At 41.9% G+C, this 21,800-nt stretch overlaps 1 protein-coding gene across 2 annotated transcripts; it reads left to right on the top strand.

The window, feature by feature from the left end:
• Positions 1 to 503: 503 nt before the first annotated feature.
• On the top strand, positions 504 to 18,852 carry il6st (interleukin 6 cytokine family signal transduce). 2 transcript variants are annotated; one of them, XM_061263036.1, is made up of 16 exons: positions 505 to 699; positions 5,754 to 5,834; positions 6,777 to 7,094; positions 7,718 to 7,856; positions 8,489 to 8,652; positions 8,729 to 8,889; positions 9,558 to 9,714; positions 10,035 to 10,117; positions 10,230 to 10,434; positions 10,528 to 10,695; positions 11,409 to 11,510; positions 14,205 to 14,348; positions 14,726 to 14,866; positions 15,896 to 15,992; positions 16,422 to 16,503; positions 16,782 to 18,852. In XM_061263036.1, exons 2-16 carry the CDS (start codon positions 5,774 to 5,776, stop codon positions 17,364 to 17,366), a joined length of 2,607 nt encoding a protein of 868 aa, XP_061119020.1. In that variant the 5' UTR covers positions 505 to 699; positions 5,754 to 5,773; the 3' UTR covers positions 17,367 to 18,852. The 2 variants fall into 2 exon arrangements, with proteins under 2 accessions (XP_061119021.1, XP_061119020.1); XM_061263037.1 differs by lacking the exon at positions 6,777 to 7,094 and having other exon boundaries at positions 504 to 699.
• The last annotated feature ends 2,948 nt before the right edge of the window (positions 18,853 to 21,800 follow it).

A 21,800-nucleotide genomic window follows, 5' to 3' on the forward strand; every position in this document is an offset into this window, starting at 1 on the left:
TTTGAGATATTGCGCTTCAAAGATTCCAAAGTGAATGGGCTCCAATCAGATACCTTTTTATTCAGCATTTTTTTCATACTTTTAAACAGTATTTTGTGCAAAACTTAACACATATATCTTCACACATATATATAGTGCCGTTTAAACAACATATGTATGACTAACTCACTTTTGTAAAAAAGAAAATGTCAGTTAAAACCTTGTAATTCTAAAAATTCAACACGTCAATTGAATATATAACATTTTAATATATTAAATATTATATATAATATATTAGTTTCTTAGGCGATAATAATATCCCATTCCGCACATAGGCTACATACAATCAATTTGTTTCACCAGAGTGCAAGATAGTACGCAACGTCTACACGCAAGGAATTCATTAGTATTTCAAGCAAATGGGAGGAGACTAACGGGAATTCTGGTCGAAAATGTGACTCGCGGGTTTACGTCGTGAATGACAGTCGTATCAACGAATCATGAACTTGTAGTGTGCTACACAGCCCTGGACGGCCTATCGTCGGTTGCTCGTTGACATAAATATTTCTTCTTATTATTTTTTCTTTAGAAAGGTTGTTGAGACCGAAGGAGCATATTAATAAGCGTTAAGGTTTTATAATTGAGAAATGCTGGTTTAAACATAGATATTACATACATTTATAAGAAGATATAAGCAGAACGCTCCAATGACTTAAAAGGGTGAGTATTAAGCGCGTATTAATTTAGGCTACAACATTTTAGATTGGTGAGCAGACCAGCTAACCAAAGCTAGCAAAACCACTTCGAAGGCAACGAGCTAAGATATATGTGCCAGTTAACTTGCCAATTATTGCAGATAATTAGCTAATTGTTTATTTAGAATTACTACGTGGTTAATTTATCTTAAGTTTGATTAGCGATGTCAGTCTTACCATGATTTGCCTCGCTAAAGCATACCGTTACCCAAGATAACTAACAATACGTACGTAGCTAACGTTAGCTAACACGGATTGAGTGACTTTGTTTAGCTAGCTAGCTAGCTAGCTACATGAACTAAAGTTAACGTTCGTTTGTAAACGACGTTAATGTTGTAACTTCGACCTAGTTGGATAATGACAACACATTTGGCGAGATGGCTTGTAGGCGTCAGTCAGCTAGCTACTTATTAACCAAAGTAGTTTAGCCATCAACCAAAACGGTTTACTAACATTAGCTAGCTAAAGTTAACGTTAAACAACCTTGCTAGCACTCCTAGCTATAGCTATATACACTCACCGAGCTCTTAATTAGGATTTTATTTTTTACTTTCCTTTATTACGCCTACGTATTCATGCGATTATCTACTCAGCCAATTGTGTAGCAGTAGTGCAATTCATACAATCATGTAGATACGGGTCAGGAGCTTCAGTTAATGTTCACCTCAACCATCAGAATGGGGCTAAAAATGTGATCTAAGTGACTTTGACCATGGAATGGTTGTTGGTGGCAGACAGGATGGTTTCAGTAACTCGGAAACTGCTGCCCCTCCCTCCACTAGTCTCTAGAGTTTGCAAGGAATGTTGGAAAAACATAAAACAAAATCCAGTGAGCAGCAGTTAATGAGACGTCAGAGGAGTTAATGAGTCTGGCCAGGAGGAATGGCCAGACTGGTCACAGCTGACAGAAAGGTGACAGTAACGCAAGTAGCCACCCACCATACAACAGTGGTGTGCAGAAGAGTTTCTCTGAACGTGCAAAAGCATCCTAACTGTAAGTGGATAGGCTACAGTAGTAGAAGTCTAAAAAATAAGTCTAATAATACTTAATAAAGTGCTCACTGAGTGGATATATGCTGTAAATTCCTTGTGAAAACCTACTGTTGTTTATTTAAGTCATGTTCTTGACCCCTTCGGTGAGTGTATATACACACACATAGTCTCCTACAAAAGTATTGCAATAGCAATTCCTTAGTTTTTGGTTCCCTTCAATCTGTTCTTCAGGAGTACGCCTGCAGTTTCTTTCTTTTTCTGGACATTTTAAGTTGTTGTACAAGCCATCCCCAATGATTGTGCAATGGCTCTGATCTAAGCTTCAAAATGGCTTGCTTTTCTCCCAAAGTCTTCATGTTGGTTTCTTTTCTAACACAAATGCAGTCTTCAAAGGCAAAACTTAAGGCAAAAACCAATAGTAGACATTGAGAACTAAAATTGTGTGGTGATGTGTTATAAGTTGTTTTTCTAAAAAATCTATATACAAAATACCAGGAAACAAAAGCTGAAATCCGGATCTATCATCTCATGTACATCCTCAAACTGAATTGTCTTCAGTGTATAGCAAAAACGATACAGTAACAAACAGCTATTACATTACATGTAATTTGGCTGACGCTTTTATCCAAAGGGACTTACAGTTTATTAGAATAAGCAGGAGACAATCCTCCCCTGGAGCAAGGGCCTTGCTCAAGGGCCCAACGGCTGTGCGGATCTTATTGTGGCTACACTGGGGATCGAACCACCGACCTTGCGGGTTTGACAGAGCATGACATTACTATGATACACTGGCAACCTGTGTCTGTGTTCATTTCTGCCTAATAGCTTGCTTGTCTACTTGTAATTGTTATTCTAAAAACTATCCGGCCGTTTCTGGGTGTTGCCCTTTTCTATTTCTGTGCTGTATCTGAAAAGCATGTGTTCAATACACTGAACTCATATGCTCTTTAGTCCAATAGAAAGAGGAGGAGGAAGGCAAGATGAGATGTATGGATTGTTTACTACTGTGGTGAGCTGGGTTTGTGAGAGATTAGCCACTTTGGCTAACCATTAATCAAGTGGTTGCTGTTATTAGCTAAATAAATTCAGTCAGCTGGCTGGCTGTTACAGAGTTCACTGCTGCCTTCCAGGCAGGCTAGAGCAGACTGAACACCAGTGGCTTGCGTTGGTTCATTCAATCACCACTGACATTACCCCGTAACTTTTCTGCATATGGTTTTTGCTATGGGATATGTCAGTCGGGCATTTTAAGCATTCAAACCTATTGATGGCTGCTCTGATGTTCTGCCTTAAAACAAAGTCACCCAAGTTTACTGACTATAAATACAGAAGTGCATGGCATAATTAGTGCGGTGCAATAGGACGATGCTGTACCGCTGATGCATCGCTGCTAAGCCAGTGTACGGACGTAACGCGTCTTAATTTACAGAACAGCTGGTACAGTGTAAGGAAGCAGATATATTAGGCATAAAGTGGGTCAATCCGTGTCAACTCAGATGAAGTGCTCTGCAGCATATCTTTATCTTTTTCAGCTATGATGCCTTTCTAGTATCTGTAGCTGTGGTTTATTCGTGGCTTATTGTATGGTGTCTCTTAAGTGTCTATGGTCTATGGTGTCTTGCTTATTTGTTTTCACACAAAAAAATAAATAAAATCAAGTAGCCCTGTTGGAATAAAAGAAAAATCCTTAGACCAGTAGCCTATCATTATCCATCAGATATTGAAAGCGAAAATTCATTGCCTTAAAGGGACCACATGAATCGTGTCAGCACCACAATTGTCCTACGTCATGTAATATAATCAAATGCATTGGCTGAGTTCACTGTTACATACAAATATAAGCCAAATTGTATAGAAACCTGTATTGGCATAAAAGTAAAATTCAGTCGCCTTATGGTATCTGTACAAAATCTCATTTTTAGATCTATGGTGTTTTCAGAAGCTAGTTAATCACGAGAGGATAACATTCTCAACCACTTAAAAATAGGACGATAAATTTAAAGTCCTTACTTCTCCAAAACTAAAGAACGGACATATTTAATACTTTCATTATGTTTCTTCAGTGCCCAATAAAAACCTAGAAAGTGTGACCAACCACCATGTTACTCCTTTAAATCTTTAATTTGACAATTAGGCTATTATCTGACTAAATGTTTAAGGTTGCATTTTCTGTAGGTTGGTTACATAGTTGCTCTTTCTTTTGGACAGAGTTTAATGCACAAGGGCAGAAATGTATGAATTCATAATTAAGATTCGTTTCTGCATCAGATTGTCCGTCATGGTGCTCTCAAGCAACAGGACTCTCACATTTTATGGCATTATGGTCAACCAGAAAAAAAGATTCTTTGGTATTTAGAAAATATATGAATGAAAATGAAATAGGTTTTTCAAGTAGAACCGAGCAAAGAATGGTCAGACTGGTCAAAACTGACAGAAAAACATGCATGGACAACAGTGGTATGCAGAAGAGCAAGTGCTAACTGAGTGTATAATGGTAGGAAAAGGAGAAGTTCAATTTAGAAGGCGCAACAACTTCAGCTATTGTTATGCAAAATACAAATGTATGTGGTTTTAAAATTGCTTTGCTTAGTTAATCTTGCTGGAACATTTCCTTTACATCTGTTGTGTACAGGGAAGTGGTCTACAACCCACCCTTTACTGTGCTGAACATTTTCTCACCTTGCTGATAATGGGCATATTTATCTACTTGCTGTAGTTAGCATATTGGTGAAATAATGGATCATGGTGCAGGAAAAATACAGTTTAAAAAAAAAAATAAAAAAATGTAATTGGTGGAAAATTTGAAATGATCAGTAACGCTTCAAACATTAGTTTCCTGAAGATAATTTTTTATTTGACGAACTTGGAAGAATACTGCACTACACTACTGAATTGGCACAGAGTCTGCCAAACCCTACTGTCTCCTGTAAACGGGAGATTGAGAGGAAGTTCTAAATCACTGTTCTGACATTTTATTGTAAACAAGTTCTTAAAATAATACGGATATGTTCTTGACTGTTTTGATCACTCTACGGTCTTGTACGTGTTGTCCCCATACTCTCCATTACTGCTTTAGCCAGTGGCTATGGAGAGAATAAAAACAGTTGCAAGAAAATATCATTTTAATGATAAAATATAGTTTAATGTTGATCATACTGTATAAAGGTTTAGAACCATTTGGTTCACCACCCAAGGTTGTCAACTGAACCAAACATGCTGGGTTTATGTTGTTCCTTTTATGTCTAGTTATGTTTTTTTTACATAGGCACAACTTTGTGCTTTTTTATTTGTCGTGTAAAGGTCATACTGACCTTTTCTATTTGGCATCATGAAACACAGAAAACAAGAAATACTAAGATCAGTTGCATCATGCTACTTTCATTTAAATAAAAAATCCAGTGGAAATATTTGCATAGGTGAAGTTGTGGCAAGTATGGCTTTTCGCTGTTGGCCAGTTTGCAAGAAAAAAACCCCACAGTTGAAGGATCCTCCACATTTCCGTCTGTTGTTTGGGAGCATTATGGGGTTTGGTGACCAGTAGTGATGGAGAAAAGGTGTGGCGAAAACAGCGTCTGTTGGCGAGCATTGCTTTGCAAGTGTGCCGTATGCTAATGTGTGGTGTGCTGTTGGGTCCGCTATGAGGAAGCAGGAGGAGAGAGTCAGGGAGAGAACAGCCCCACTTCCCCACAGCATTTCCTTTCCCTGCATGGTGAAAATGTTCTGTTGATGGTATTCCAGAATTTGATTTTTAAAAATATAAAAACGGAAACCTGCAGAACCATTTCTACTACAGTGGCAGCTCATTATACTGAAAGCAGTGCTGCTTCCTTGTGAGAGAGAAAGTCACTGACTGTACCAACAGGAAAAAGTGTTTTTGTGGTGGTAACTTAATAATAATTCCTTTATTTGCATAGCGCCTTTTGTCTAAAACATGCATCCGAAAATGTTTTAAAATTTGAAAATACATTCTCACAGTTGTTAACAGTGTTTTCCAAAATTGATGGACATGCATGCATCTCCCCCCAGACGGTGACAGTGCCAGCAAGATGGACCGTTCACATAGAGCACTGCTGCTCCAGTTCCTGGTGTGCATGGTCTCTCACTGCTGTGAGTATGTTTCAAATGTGGGAAAGGGAAATATATAGTGCCTATACTAGAACTAGTGGAATGCAAACAAAATGGCTTGTTGTATTCCGGCACTTACATTTACATTACATTTTTGTCATTTGGCAGACGCTTTTAATCCAAAGCGATTTACAAGTGCATAGGTTCTACCACAAGTCAAAGCATCACATCCAGAACTAGGAAAATACACATGGAATGCTGTTCTAAACATATAGTCGTCATCATAAGTGCAATTTTTTTTTTTTTTTTTTTTTGTGGGGGGGTTAGACAAGGATAGGGGTATCAGAAAGGGGGGGGGGGGGAATCAGGAGGGAGGACTAAGGTAGAGTTTGAAAAGGTGTGTTTTGAGTCTGCGTCGAAATAGGGGGAGGGATTCTGCTGTGGTAGGCAAGTCATTCCACCACTGAGGAACCAGAACGGAAAACAGGCGTGAACGTGCAGCTCGACCGCCGGTGCACGTAGAGAGGGAACCATAAGGCGACCAGAGCTGGCAGACCGGAGTGGTCTAGCTGGGGAGTAGGGAGTGATCAGGGATTGTATGTAAGGTGGGGCAGTCCCCTTAGCAGCCTTAAATGCCAACACTAGGGCCTTGAATCGGATGCGTGCGGCAATAGGAAGCCAGTGGAGGCCAATGAGAAGCGTATAAAGGTTTAGAACCATTTGGTTCACCACCCAAGGTTGTCAACTGAACCAAACATGCTGGGTTTATGTTGTTCCTTTTATGTCTAGCTATGGTTTTTTACATCGGCACAACTTTGTGCTTTTTTATTATTTACAATGAGAAGCGGGGTGACATGAGCCGACCTGGGCTGACTGGTGATCAGGCGGGCTGCAGCATTCTGAACCTTAAGGCTGTTTTGGAAAAAATAACTTTACTGTACATTAGATCCAAAGCGAAAGGTTGAAAGCTCTTTAATTCGGCAGACCCTATTGAATTCTGCTGCGGGAGAGCGTACCCAGAGTCTCCAGTGTTGGAGTTGGACCGGGAATTCACAGCCACGTGTGTTCTGTCCGAGCTGGGAAAGAGAGAGACCAGAGCCACCGCCGACGACATGTTCTGGGAGTTCAAGAATGTGCGGGTGCCCAAAGAGCGCTACAGCAAAATTAACGACTCGGCCATCAGCATGACCGTCAACGTCACAAAGGAGCTGCAGAGACCGCTCAAGTGCCAAGTTCAGACGCGCTATCCCTCACATAATCCCCCCGTCAAGACAGTGCATGGCCTGTTTTTCACTGTGGGGTGTAAGTATCTCTGTCCTATGTTTCTGCATAACTTTGGGATGACGTTGCTAAATGTAAACAGGGAGAGCTGACGATAGGTGGTGGAGAGCGAAAGGGATTTGGGCTCTGGGGGCAGGGATTAAAACCTACGTCACTGCTCTTTGTGAAAGTTTTGGGGACGTTTTGGATGCCAAAACCAGGAAGAGAACGCTGATGCTTGTGGGCCTTGAAAAGAAAAAAAGTGAACTGTCTCTTACTTTTTTACTTTTTAAAGATGTTTTATGGTCTAATCCCTTTAGTGCTTAATGATACTTTCTATAATGGTTATGAAACATGCTTCCAAATGAATGTTGCTTCCATGTGACTCTCACTAGTAATATAAAGAAAATAATGTTTTAATGACCTCCGCCTTGTCATGCCAGGTTTATAATCATCTTGTAAAGCATTCAGGCATGAATTCTGAATGTTCTTATATCCATATGCTTTTTGATATTTTTGGTTTTGTTGCTGTAAAAGCTATGGATTCTCAAGGGAAGTGACTACTGCCGCTATTTTGCGTGTATTGTCGTCTTCTCTGGTCGTAATGAAATGATTGGCTCTTCGGTATGTTTCATATTATTCTTAAAATATTCATTGTTTTTCAGATCCCCCCGAAAAGCCAGACCATCTGTCATGCACCCTGCCCCAGTCTGGTAGTGGCATTTCCCCCACCATGACCTGTAACTGGGTCCCCGGAGAGAGAGACCCCATTCTGAACACCAATTACACGTTGGTTGTCGATGAGTAAGTTTTCCTTCATAAATGCAGTGCTTCAGAAACTTAACACCAGTTACACGCCTGGCATTCTAGGCTGGAGTGTAGTATAGTTTTGGGGGAACTGGGCTCTCTTCTCTACATTTTGCAGGTTTGCTTTCCAGCTGGGGTGTAACTAGTGTAGCCTTGAGCAAGTACACTAGTAAAATACCCAGCTGTATGAATGCACAGGGTGAACGCAGAATGAGAGCACCCGCATGATGTTCTTTTTTTAATTCTTTTTTTTTTATCATCGTTTGGCAGCATGTATAGCAATTTGAGTATAGGGATATATTCTAGTCAGGGACTGATTTAGACATGTGGAAGGTCTGCCTAGTCAATCACATTAATCAGTCACTTAACACATCAGGTAGAAAGGACCAGCGAACTGTCGGACTGGAGAGTATTTGAGTATCCCAATTTCACACCATATATATGGTGATCAGAAGACTGTCACTGACTTTATTTCTTAATGTTTACTGATGTCTAATAATGACATTAGAACATATACTTAATATTCTTAATATCTTTCTTTAATTTGAAAATAAATAAATAATAACATTTGTTTGTATTTGACCTGACACAATACTTGTCATAATGTCATTTGTTTGTGTTTTCCTCAGAAGTATAAATAAAATAATTCACAGAAGCGCTGCAGGCAAAAAAAGTGGGAGTGTAACCTTCGATACCCTGCCGCTGTTCACTGAGCTCAGTGTGATTGTGGAGGTGGAGAACCAGCTGGGGAAGGTCCAATCAGAAGAGCTGAGGGTGTATCCAGAAAACTTGTGTAAGCTGCGATCAGCCTGGCATGGTTTTAGCATTATCTGTACCCACCCTGCTAATCATGCCTGCCTGTTTTGCAGTGAAACTCAACCCCCCAAAGGATGTGGAGGTGGTCTCTGAGCCTGGGTTCCCCACATCTCTGCTGGTGCGCTGGGAACACCCCATCGATATAGAGCCCTACAGTCTCACCCTGAACTACAGCATCCGCTACTGCGCTGTGGAGTCCCAGGTGTGGTCACAGGTAAGGTGCAGGTTGTGTTTCTCTTCCTCCTTCCAGTAATCACATTCACAGTCTGTGAGCTATGCCGCTGTCCACTGAGTGGCTAAGGGGGGAATTAGTGTCAGTTATGTGTAGGAAAATGTCAGCTTTTAACTAGAAACAATTTGGCTTGTTGAGTATGTACGCCTTGCAATTAAGCTCAGTATGTTTGCAATGTACATTCAGCCCAAAGTGGGCTGGGTGAATACACTTTTTCCAGCACAACAACTGGATTTTGCTGCCCACTTTACAGTATTAACCGTAAGCAGTAAGTGACAGGTTGTCATTCATAGAGTGAAAAGTATGGGGTCATTGCAGATGCTAAAGAGTTCATAGATACGAACGCTGCCCTTCTCACTGAAAATGTCCATCCAGGGTGACATGGAATGTATTATACAACGGATTGGTCCGGTCCTTTGTCAGTTTGCATTCCAGCCGTGCCAAGATTTTAGATTACTGTTACCGAAATTATAATCATTTCGCCGCAAGTACCCAAACGTTAACAAAGTAAAACACAATCAGTGATTTTTAAATATATAATATGTAAAATTGAATGTATAATAATATGAAATGGTTTTTTTAGAAAATGTGTTCCTATTAAATAGTGAAATATTCATGATTGTGTTGAAATGATTGATTTTCTGTTCAAGGTCCCTCCTGATGATTCTGTAAGCAACATAAAGTCTTTTAGACTGCAGTACCTGGAGTGCTACACAGAGTACGTGGTTCAGGTGCGCTGCATGAACAAGAACGGGGGCCACTGGAGCGCGTGGAGCCAGAACGTCACGAAGCGCACGCCTGAAGACAGTACGTCCCACCCCGTCTACCCCACAGCGCCCCACAATGGCTGCTGCGCTATTTAGCAACGAGACGTGCAGTACGGCAAGCCTCCAGTTCAGGGCAAGGCCACTTCCACCGGCCGGAAAAGCACTTCTCCCATTCGTACAATCAAAAGTCAAAAGAGTATGGAACCCATTTGTGGTAAAAACAAATTGCTCTTTTGACATCTGCTTCCTGTTAGTTATGAAAAAGGTGTACCGTCCGAAGCTATAAATCCCTGCGGCCTGCCTGCGGTTCTGTGCGCTTGTGCTTGTTTTCATCATTCTCATCGTTCTGTCATCACGCAGAACCCTCCAGTCAGCCAGACTTATGGAGAGTCATCACATCACCTGAAGGAAACTCCCGGAAGCGTGTTAAGCTGCTATGGAAGGTGGGACTTACGCATCATAGTATGCGCGCCACGTCGGTTTTGTGATATCGAGCATTGCCATCCGTTTATTTTCCTTTAAACATACCTTGTGTATTCTTGTTTGTGCCCACAGGATCCTGTGCATTCCAATGGCATAATACTGGGGTACAACCTCACCATACGGAATGTGGACGCAATCAAAATCTTGGAACTCGGTTCCGGCATTGTAGAGTATGTACTTGATAACGTGGAAGGTCGCTGGGTCATTCATCTGAGGGCGCGTAATTCCTTAGGATTGTCCCCGCCTACCTTTCTTGTAATCCCTCATGCGTCCCCAGGTAAGCTGTCTTCATCTTTCTTTTTGTGGCTTCTCTGCTTGTGGTTTGCTAGCGTTCAGCGTGTATTGATACGCAATGTGGCGGGTGTTTCAGAGCCTTCCCCAGTGACGACAGTGACGTGGCGGTCCCAGAACCGCAGCCTTTACGTGAATTGGGAGTGCATGGGCCAGAGCCCCACAGAGTTTGTGCTGGAGTGGGTCCACAACGGGACCATCGGCTGGCAGAGAGAGCCAGGGAACAGCAGTAGCGCTGTAATCAAAGGTGAGAATTTTAGCTTTACCCAGTCTGCATTGCGGCAGAATACTTTTAACCTCTGCAGACGGGCTCACACATTAGACCTTAGGTGATTGTGTAAAACATGTGACTGCATAGTAGGCCGTTTTGGCCAGTAGTAAGACATTGGCCAGCATAGTAGGCCAGTTTGCGCATAGAGTAAAAGTGTTGTGGTCATATAGCCTGTAGCGTAGTGGTTAAGTGAAATGACCGGGACACGCAAGGTCAGTGGTTCTAATCCCGGTGTAGCCACAATAAGATCCGCACAGCCGTTGGGCTGCTGGGCCCTTGAGCAAGGCCCTTAACCCTGCATTGCTCCAGGGGAGGATTGTCTCCTGCTTAGTCTAATCAACTGTACGTCGCTCTGGATAAGAGCCTCTGCCAAAATGCCATTAATGTAAATAAATAGCGGTCACATGCATGTATGTGGTTTTGGGCAGCAGAGAGGTTCCATGTTGCTCCATTCTCGACTTTCCCTCCGTTTCTCTGCCTTGACACACGTGTCTGCACTGGATTGAGCGACGTGCCCCCCCCCCCCCCCCCCCCCCCACCACGACTGCCCTTCTCCTGCTGCTTGTTTTTGTCTGGTTATTCAATGGTTCGTTTCTTCGATTCATTGGGAGCAGAAAGTGCTGCTTCTGCACAGGCTGACTCACGGCAGCGCCCTGCCGTTGGTGTGACCTTCGCTCTTTTCACTGCAGGTGCCCTTGAGAAGTACAAGCGTTACAACGTATCCGTGTACCCGGTGTACAACTGGAAGCCAGGGACGCCTCTATCCACGGCCGCATACGTCGAACAAGGAGGTACATTTGCAGAAGGCTTCTTTGTGTCTTTGAAGCTGGGCCTTTCAGTAATTACAGAAATACAATTTCCCACCGTCAAACTTTATTTAAATGTGGACGAGTACTTGCATCTGCTTTAAACTTAAATTAGTTTAGCCTATGAGTACATGTAGCTTCCCTTGCAGCCTTGTACAAACACAAGCACGTTCAACTATTGAACTTGCAGTTAGTTACTTACTGCAGGGGGGTTTTCAACCATTTACCCCATCCAGGGGATTCCCACCTAAGCTTAAAGGCATCCAGGGGACTCCCATCATAAGTTAAAAAGGGTTATATTTTGTTTGTTTTCTTTCCTTTTGTTTCCGATATGTTTTCTATTTTTAAATGTTTCGAACAAATCTACAGTGCAGTCCATATGTCTGTTACTGTTCTTTTGGCTCTGTAGTCCAGCACATTGGACTTGAAAGGAAACAATAAATCTGAGGGTAAAGTGCAGACTGTCCCCTTTAATTTGAGGGTATTTAACTTGCATCCAGGCATTGCCTGATGTAAATACCCTCAAATTTTAACCTCGCTGTTAGGGTGCACCGAGGGGGTGGAGGACAAGAAGGACGAGGGACTGCGGTGATGAGGTGCTGAAGGTGTATTTTATTTACAGGTGCAATGGTTGCGGTGCAGAAATATTTAGTGACGACGAAACAACCAAAAAAAACCCTGAGAATAATAATAACTAAGAAGAAAAACTATACAACACAAACAAAAGAAAATGCAAATGAAAATGCAGTGTACTTGTCTGAAAAGTCTCTGAATGTCTGAAAAGTAGCCCCTCCCACCTGGCACCTTCCATAAACCCCAATTAAAAAATCTATTGGGTCATTCTACGAAAACGTGTCATTTTATGTCCCTGACACAAAAACTACCTTAAATGAACCAGTCTTCATTTAAAAAAATGTATACATTGAAATATAACAATACTTAAGTAGTTAAGATATGATTATAAACACATCAGTTTGTTTTCATGATTTTTTCCTAAAAACTAAGATACAGTGACTGGGCAGATTGCACATGAGTGTATTCATCCATGTAAAAAAAAACATTCCTCATTATTTTAATTTATAAACACTCTTAATGTAAACAGAGATGATGTATCTTTCATAATATACCAGATTTATTATAAGTATAACTTCAAATAATTTTAAATACAATTTGATGTGTGTAACAGGATTGACAACACACTCGTGCATTTTGATTATTTAAGAAAATAAATAAGTAAGAGCCTGACATGGCACCACATATTTTTCTGACAGGTAAGGGTCTACTTAATCCAAATAAGTCCTTAAACACAACAAAAACAATACTTTGAAAATCAGATTTTCAGAATGTAAAATGGCACGTTTTTATAGAATGACCCAATTAACAAAATAAAACAAAATGATCAAACAGAACAAACATGGCCATGACAATAATAATAAACAACTAAACACACAAGAACAACAAAGGCGGTACTAAACGGAAATTAAAACTATCATGCTTGTACTGTTCAAATTCCCCGCCTTACACCAATCAAACAGGTGGTAGCTTCTGCTAACCCCCCTCCAGAAATACCACCTGGTTCCCTCCACTTCCTGTTTGGTAGTGGCACCCAGGATCGAATGGACCCAAGTAAACTTTCTTTCGTAATATTTCGTATCAAGTTTTAAACGGTAAAACCCCAGTAAACATTTTTAAATGCACTCGCTGTTGGTTGTTTATTTCATTACCGTTACCGATGCCGGCAAAAATGTGTGTGTGTGTGTAAGTGTTGTGTTGCGGTGTGTGTGTTGTGTGTCTGTAATAGTGTAAGTCTCGTCGCGACGCTAGTCCGTGACATTTCCCCCTCCTCCTGACACCACTTCAGGCGTCCCTTAGAGGAACTCTGCAGTACAGTTCTGGGCCCCTGCTCTGTACAGGACCTCAAAGTCAAACGGCTGCATTGCAAGGAACAACCTGGTTATCCTGGCATTTGTGTCCCTCATACGCCCCAGCCACAACAACACCCGATGGTCCGTTTCTAAAACAAACTTCTACCTAACAGGTAGTATCGTAAAGAGTCCCAGCGCCCACTTAATAGCCAGGCACTCCTTCTCCACAGTCGAGTATTTTGACTCCGGTGGAAGGAGCTTCTGATGTACGCAATGGGCTTTAGCTGTCCTGGCTCCCCTTGCTACAGCATGGCCCCAAAACCATGCTCTGATGCGTCAGTCTGCACTGTAAAAGTCTTTTCAAAGTCCAGACTCTTGAGAAAGAATTGGCTCTTGACAAAGAGTCCTTCAAGACCTCAAAAGCCAACCCATAGTCCTTTGTCCTTGTCACCCTGTTGGGCCTGTCCTTCTTTGTAAGGGAAGTGAGGGTGGCTGCTCGGGCTGAAAAGTTGGGGATAAGGGTGCACTTGTCAGGGCGAATGGTGAGCCCTGTCGTCTTGATCCTGGTCTGTCGATCCTGGTCTGTCCTCCCTGGTCTGTCCATGAAGAGCTGCTCTGGCAGGCAACGCAGGAGCTGTTGAGGTTGCTGGATGACAGAGCCAAAAGAACAGAAAGTGTACCAACTGTGTAAATCCATACAGACTACACTGTGTATATATAGTGATTGAATATCAGTTTGGCCAGAGACTCCCTACAGTACCAGGACGTGCGACTGTGGAATATGAGATGAATGGTGTTTGTGTTCTTTCTGAAGCTCCTACAGAAAAGCCGGAGGTGACGCTGAGTAACATCGGGAAGACGGACGTGAAGCTGGAGTGGACGGCACCTCCTGAGGACAAGCTGCGTGGCTTTGTCACCAAGTACACCGTAATATACAGGACGGGCAATGTGGAGAAATGTAAGCACACTTCTTTCTTCTTTCTCTGTAAGGTTGTTTTTGTATCGCTTCTTTTTGCTTCACTAGGAACGGAAATCCCCTATGCAGTTGAACAGTGTGGAACTATTTGTAATGTGTGTGCATTGTGTTTTTTTTATTTTTTATTTCAATTGGTTGTTGTTGCTCAAAAAAGCTAAAACAATTCATTTGAAGAGCACACAACGACGAGCATTTAATTTATGCTATGAAGTTGCAAGTAGCCAATGGAGCTGGAGAACAGCATGTACCCTTTTAAAAAGGGTTTAAAACAGAAGTCAATCCCATGAGCCGTTAAATCCCATCAGACCTTTGGTTGTCATGACAAGGAATTGTTTTCCCCCCATTATTCTACCTTTCAGCGATAGTTCTTCCTCCTTCTGCGCTGTCCTACAACCTGAAAGAACTCTACAGCAGTAGTAGTTATAAGGTGTCGGTGACGGTGTCCACAGTGGCTGGGTCCTTAAATAGTGTTGAGTCCACCTTCAGTACTCTTAAGTACGGTAAGTATTCATTCTCATGTCCTAGCTATAAATGGCTCACAATGCCATTGGTTTGCACAATTGTGGAATTGCGAGGCTAGACAAATTGCACCAATAAATTCTGTATTTCCATAACCCTACTGTGTTTGGCCAACACGTGGGGTTATATGGTCATTGATTTAACCGATTGTTGACTGTGAAATTAATATCATTATACATTTCTAAGTGTATACATTTGCATTATAAATTATATCATTATATCTATATTGAGTTTTTTCATACTGAGCACTGGCCAAACTCATGTACCCACTGCCAGTGTGAACCGCAGCGCTTGGGCAAGAAAAGTAAAACTGCTTGTCCACTTGCCCGATCACTTGCCACGTTAGCTGATACTTTGTTTTAACTTGCCCAGGTGCAACAGGAGCAATAGCTTAGGAGTAACTTGCAGTTACAGGAATGTTGATCAATATGCATTAAATGTCTATTAAATAATTTGCATTAATATAGTTACTGACATGCACGTTAGGCTGATTGGAGAGTCTAAATTGCCTGTAGGTATGACTGTGTGAGTGAATGGTGTGTGTGCCCTGCGATAGACTGGCGACCTGTCCAGGGTGTATTCCTGCCTTTCGCCCAATGTATGCTGGGATAGGCTCCAGCCCCCCTGCGACCCTGATCAGGATAAGCGGGTTCAGATAATGGATGGATGGATGGATAGTTACTGAACATAAAATATTTATAAAATTAAATTTTTTGTATTGGTCATAAACTCAAAAAAGCAACTAAAGAAGCAGCATACCTCAACATTTCTGCTTTATATTTGTATCATAGAACTGTCAGTATGCTATTACATCTGGTGCATCAATTTAGTTGCATCATATAGTTAAATTTTGTTACAGCCCCTACAAAAGTGTTTGTCTAGCCTTGGTGTATGGCCTGTTCTGCAAAAAAGAAAAATGAAAATGGGTGCAAAACCTTTGACCTGTTACATTGCAAATCAGGGTCATGATTCATTGCCTTTAAATAAATTTGTCCTTTTGTCAAATTTAGCGTCGGGGGAAATTGAGCTGATCGTGGTGCTCACTTGCCTGGGTTTCCTGTTCTTCACTGTGCTGACGCTGCTACTCGGTCTTAACAACAAGGAAATGTGAGTGGAATGAAAGCTTATCCCTTCTTACAGTGGATTATTTCCAGTAAGATGCGAGTTGCCTTTTTTAGAAGGTTCAGGAATGTTCATGAATCTTAATAAAAAAGCATTTATTCTTAACGGTCCATATACTGCAGTATATTTTCGAAAAACGTAACCAGATTCGGTCATTTACGTTCATTTATATGGGAGGAAATGACATCGCCTGTCCGTGGCAGTTTGAGCCATCACTGGTTTCACCGGAAGCCAGCATCGCCAACAGGGCCACTTCCATGCCGTGCACTAACCTTCTAGAAAAACCTGGAATGGCGCAAACTTAGATGCTGTGAGTGCAAAGGCCCAGCAGGTGGCAGCAAATGCTAAGTGAGGGTAGCTTCTTTTCAAAGGATATGAGCTAAATGTGTGACTTAACTGTGCCGTCACATCCAGGATCAAGAAGCACATCTGGCCCCAGGTTCCAGACCCTTCCAACAGCACCATCGCGAACTGGTCCCCCGACTTTCCATCGAGGGTAAGTGCGCAGCGTAGGCCAGCAGGATGCTGGGACACGGAGGCTGCCAGTCCATAACAAAACTGTAATGGCTTCTGCTTCCTGCTTCTGAACTGAACAGCAAATGTTCACGATCACTTTAATTGAATTTCAAGTCCGGGACATCGTTTTCGAATAAGCTCAGATTGAATTGCCCCCTCCCCCAAGTCACTTAAAACCTCTGTTTAAAAAATGTCAGTGTTTTTTCAGTGGAATTGGAGCAAGCCTTTAATGGTTAAATGCGCCTTGTTTCCCCGTAGCCCGAAACCCCGAAGGAGGGCAGCCTGACGGATGTGAGCGTGGTGGAGGTGGACCTGTTTGAGAAGAAGTCTCTGGGCGAGGAGGACAAGACGTCTCTGCCCCTGAAGAAGGACAAGTACCTGTCTGAGGAGCACAGCAGTGGCATCGGCGGCTCGTCCTGCATGTCGTCGCCCAGGCAGAGCGTGTCGGACAGCGACGAGGGCGACTCCGGCCAGACCACAGCCAGCACGGTGCAGTACTCCTCCGTGGTGGCCAGCGGCTACAAGGGCCAGACCCCCGGGCAGCCCCCGCCCGTCTTCGCCCGCTCCGAGTCCACCCAGCCGCTGCTGGGCAGCGAGGAGCACCTGGACGAGCCCAGCCAGGCCCCGAGGTGTCCCAGGAACCCGTACTTCAGGAGGGCGCGGGTGGCGGACGAGGCCGGGGAGGCCCCGCTGAGCCTGCGGCAGATGGACATCCCGGAGCACGGTTCCCTGGGCTTCTGTCCCGCGGAGGAGGGGTCCCAGCAGACCACGCCCGCCGCGGAGGGGCCCGCAGGCCCCGCCCCCTCCTACATGCCCCAGCGGAACGGATACCGGCCGCAGTGAGGGCCGTCTCCAGTTCTTTTCAACCTTCGTTGTCAGTGATCGCACAGTGCCTATGTTTTAGGGTTTTATTATCGTCGCCCATTGACATGCCAATTTCAAGGGGAATTAATCATTTCAATTTTCTGAACTGTATATTTTCAGGAGGAACTCAATTTTATGACAAAATACGAAAAAAAAAAAAAAAGTGTATATATATATATATATATATATATATATATATATATATATATATATATATATATATATGCGTGCGGTTAAAGAATATCCACAAACTGTCCACAAATATGCAGATTTGCAAATCCCTATAATCAGATCAAGGAATGTAGACCTATAGGTCAGAAATGTTCTTATTACCAAGTATGTAGTATTTAATGAATAGATGTCCATGTAACGTTCTAATGTGTTTCAACCTGAATGAAATGTGTGTATGGCCATTGTGATGATAAATATATAAAAGCAAACATTCTTTGATGTTTTTACATTCAGTTACACTCATAAAAGTGTAACTGAAACTATGGCTCTTTAAGGGTGATATTGCTCTCAACAAAAGCTATATACAGTTTTGTTTGTACAGTATTTGAATTGGCAAAGAGCTACCTGCATCTTGCAATCTATAAAATAGACAAGGCTTCAAGCAACGGTGAAAGATACAGCGTTGTGATGAAGTGAAGCTGACCTGGGCTTTCCGGGCAGTGTGCTGAGGGGGAAAGGTTCAGGAGCAGTGGTTGTAATGTGTAATTAATGTCATTAATTTCCTCATGTCCATGACTCATATCACATGGGATGCAATAAGCTTGCAGCTTTTTTGGACTGACAGTGATGTAATTTTCTGGAATCCCTAGCTGCAGTTGCTTTTGTCCGTGTTACACAGCCTCCCGTGCAACTGTGGTGGTCGTGAAAGAGTGAAAATGAACTGTTAAGTACAATTAGGATTTACTCCTCTTTCTCTTGCTGCTTGCTGGCCAGCATTTTAACCTCCACACCTCTGCGATAACAATAAGATGCTGCATTTTCAAGGAATGATGCAAGTTACTGATATGCTAAAATGACTTTTCTCAGTCTTTCTGTAAGCTCACTGATAAACAACCTAAGAATTGTATTTTTAGGTTTTTATTTTATCTTCCAGTAAACACTAATGTTTTGGACTAAACACAAACTGTTGCATGTTGCCAATACTTTTCACTGCATGCCTTATGTTACATAAACATTTAAATATGTGAACTATTCGTTGTAAATATGTGTGTTTTTACAAGCGTCTTTAACTGTGCACAAATCTGTCCACACTATTAAAATGCAAGGCTGATACACACCAGCCTGAGACTCTTGCTTTGGATCAGTAGGCTGTGGCAGTTTTAACTGATCGTGTCATGCATCTGAAAATGTGTCCAATCTTCTGTGTGAGAACCTATACAGCTACAGTATGGAATAGGCATGTCCCTTTGAGCCCATCAATGTACATGCAAATAGAATCTTTGTGTGTGAATTAGCAGATTTGTATTTTTTTTTCTTTTTTCTGTGTGTGTGCGTGTGTGCGTGTGTGCGTGTGTGCGTGTGTGCGTGTGTGCGTGTGTGCGTGCGTGCGTGCGTGCAAACGGCTTAACTAGCATTAGCTAACTGGCTGTTTTACGATGGTTGCAGGATAAGACTCAAGATGCATGACACTAATTTAAAAACATTAACCCCTTAATTATCACCCCTTTTCTTGACACAAACTTGAAAATGACATACCCAAAATAAAATGGTTACTATTAGTGAACCCTTTTGACTTCAGGCTTAATCCTGATCTCTTCTCAAATGTAATTTTTTTTCTATTTTTGAATGGATACAAATTGTTGTGGCTGGTGCACTTAGAAAGACAATGGAGCCACTGCCCACTAGACAAATATCCTTTCAAATTTGATGACAATATCACCAAAATGAGTATTCTCCATTGTTTCCAAATTTTCCAAAAAATGACATTTGGAGACTCCAAAAGGACACCAGTAAATTATATTATGGGTCATATGAGGTGTAAAATACTTAATTTTGCTTACTAAACTATAACATTTCTTATCTTGGAAATAAGTGTTTGCACTTATCTCAACCTTCCTCTTCTTGTGCTCTCCAGCAGCAGGTTGAGAAGATCATACAAAAGTACAATAACATCTTGTATCCTAATGTATTCAAGTCCATTTATTGAATGCTATTTATTATTAAAACGCAGGCTGGCTCCTTATATGGATACTGAATAATAATCAAATATTTGGGAAATGTAGAAATATTCACTCAGACGAGAGATTCCAAGGAAGTCCTCCAAATGAAGTCCTCCATTTCAAAATCCTGTTGAAAAAGCTGTTTTATGCAATCACTTCCTTATTGCAGGCCCTGGTGTAAAATTCAGCTATGGCCAGCTTCAAATACCACCTACCAGCTGATTGAAAACATAGCTTGAGCTGTTTTTTTGTTTTTTTCCAGCAGGGAGTACAATAAAGCTTTGAGCATCTAGTCTTTATTCTAGGCTTTTGATTGCCTTTGGAATCTGTTTTTACCAATTGTCAAATGTAGGACTAGAATGTATGTGACAATGAAACACAGGGAAGCAATTATCAGGCTGAAAAATAAACAGTTTGGAACATCATTAAGAGCACTGGGGTATGTTTGGGGTCATTGCCAAGAGGCATTTCATTGAACTTGAGCCGATAAGATGCTTCTGTACACTGTATCATTAAGTGGGTGGTCTATGTTTAAAATGGATGTAATTCCTACATGATCACCCCATATGGATGTAAATACCCTCAAATTAAAGGTGTCTGCATGTTAACCTCATTAATTTTTTGATCCAATGTGCTAAGAGTACAGAGCCAAAGTACAAGCCCAATTCCATAATGCAATGATTTGCAAATCTCATGAACCCATATTTAATTCAGAATAGATCATAGAAAGCATATCAAATATTTAAATTGAGAAAATACCATTTTAAGGAAAAAATAAAGTAATTTTGTATTTGATGGCAGCAACACATCTTAAAAAAGTTGGGACAGGGGCAATAAAAGGCTGGAAAAGTATGTAGTACTAAAAAGAAAGGACCATTTTGCAATTAGGTTAATTGGCCAGTAACATTGGGTATAAAAAGAGCATCTTAGAGAGGCAGAGTCTCTCAGAAGTAAAGATGGGCAGAGGATCACCAATCTGTGAAAGACTGCGTCTAGTAATTGTGGAAAAATTTCAGAATAATATTCCTCAACGTAAAATTGCGAAGACTTTGAAAATCTCATCATCTACAGTACATAATATAATCAAAAGATTAAGAGAATCGGGAGAAATCTCTGCGTGCAAGGGACAAGGCCGAAAACCAATACTGGATGCCCGTGATCTTCGGGCCCTCAGACGGCACTGCATTAAAAACAGGCATGACTGGGTGTCTCGGTGGCGCAGCCTGCAGAGCACTGACCGCATGCTCATTGTGAGCCGCGACGTCAACGGTTCGAATCTGACCGTCTGACAATTTGTCGCATGTCTTTCCCTCTCTCTCGCCCCCATTCTTCCTGTCTCTATATGATGTCCAATAAAGCTGAAAAAGGCCTAAAAAATATCTTCAAAAAAAACAGGCATGACTGTGTAACAGAAATCACTGCATGGGCTCAGGATCACTTCCGGAAATTATTGTCTGTGAACACAGTTTGCCGTGCCATCCACAAATCTAAGTTAAAGCTCTATCATACATATGCGAACACGATCCAGAAACGCCGTCGTCTTCTCTGGGCCAAAGCTCATTTAAAATGGACTGAGGCAAAGTGGAAAACTGTTCTGTGGTCAGACGAATCAAAATTTGAAATTGTTTTTGGAAACCAATGGACGCCGCGTCCTCCGGACTAAAGATGAGAGGGATCATCCGGCTTGTTATCAGCGCTCAGTACAAAAGCCTGCATCTCTGATGGTATGGGGGTGCATTAGTGCACATGCACATCTGGAAAGGCACCATCAATTCTGAAAGGTATATAGAGGTTTTAGAGCAACACATGCTCCCATCTAGACAACGTCTTTTTCAGGTAAGGCCTTGCATATTCCAGCAAGACATGCAACAGCATGGCTTCGGAGAGTCCGGATGCTGAACTGGCCTGCCTGCAGTCCAGACCTTTCACCAATTGAAAACATTTGGCGCATCATGAAACAAAAAATAAGACAAAGAAGACCCAGGACTGTTGAGCAGCTAAAATCCTATATCAGACAAGAATGGAACAACATTCCTCTCCCAAAACTCCAGCAACTGGTCTCCTCAGTTCCCAGACGTTTATGGACTGTTGTTAAAAGAAGAGGGGATGCTACACAGTGGTAAACATGGCCCTGTCACAACTTTTTTGAGACATGTTGCGGCCATCAAATTCAAAATTACCAAATTTTTTCCTTAAAATGGTACAATTTCTCAGTTTAAATATTTGATATGTTTTCTATGTT

This window comes from Conger conger, chromosome 12, assembly GCF_963514075.1.
Source record: "Conger conger chromosome 12, fConCon1.1, whole genome shotgun sequence".
NCBI classification, from domain to species: domain Eukaryota; kingdom Metazoa; phylum Chordata; class Actinopteri; order Anguilliformes; family Congridae; genus Conger; species Conger conger.

Bases quoted from the DNA above. Each gene is read 5' to 3' on its own strand.
- il6st (XM_061263036.1), top strand. From the start codon at position 5,774: ATGGACCGTTCACATAGAGCACTGCTGCTCCAGTTCCTGGTGTGCATG. The intron at 9,715-10,034 runs GTACGTCCCACC...GTCATCACGCAG, and splicing joins GAAGCGCACGCCTGAAGACA to AACCCTCCAGTCAGCCAGAC. The intron at 10,118-10,229 runs GTGGGACTTACG...TTGTGCCCACAG, and splicing joins GTGTTAAGCTGCTATGGAAG to GATCCTGTGCATTCCAATGG.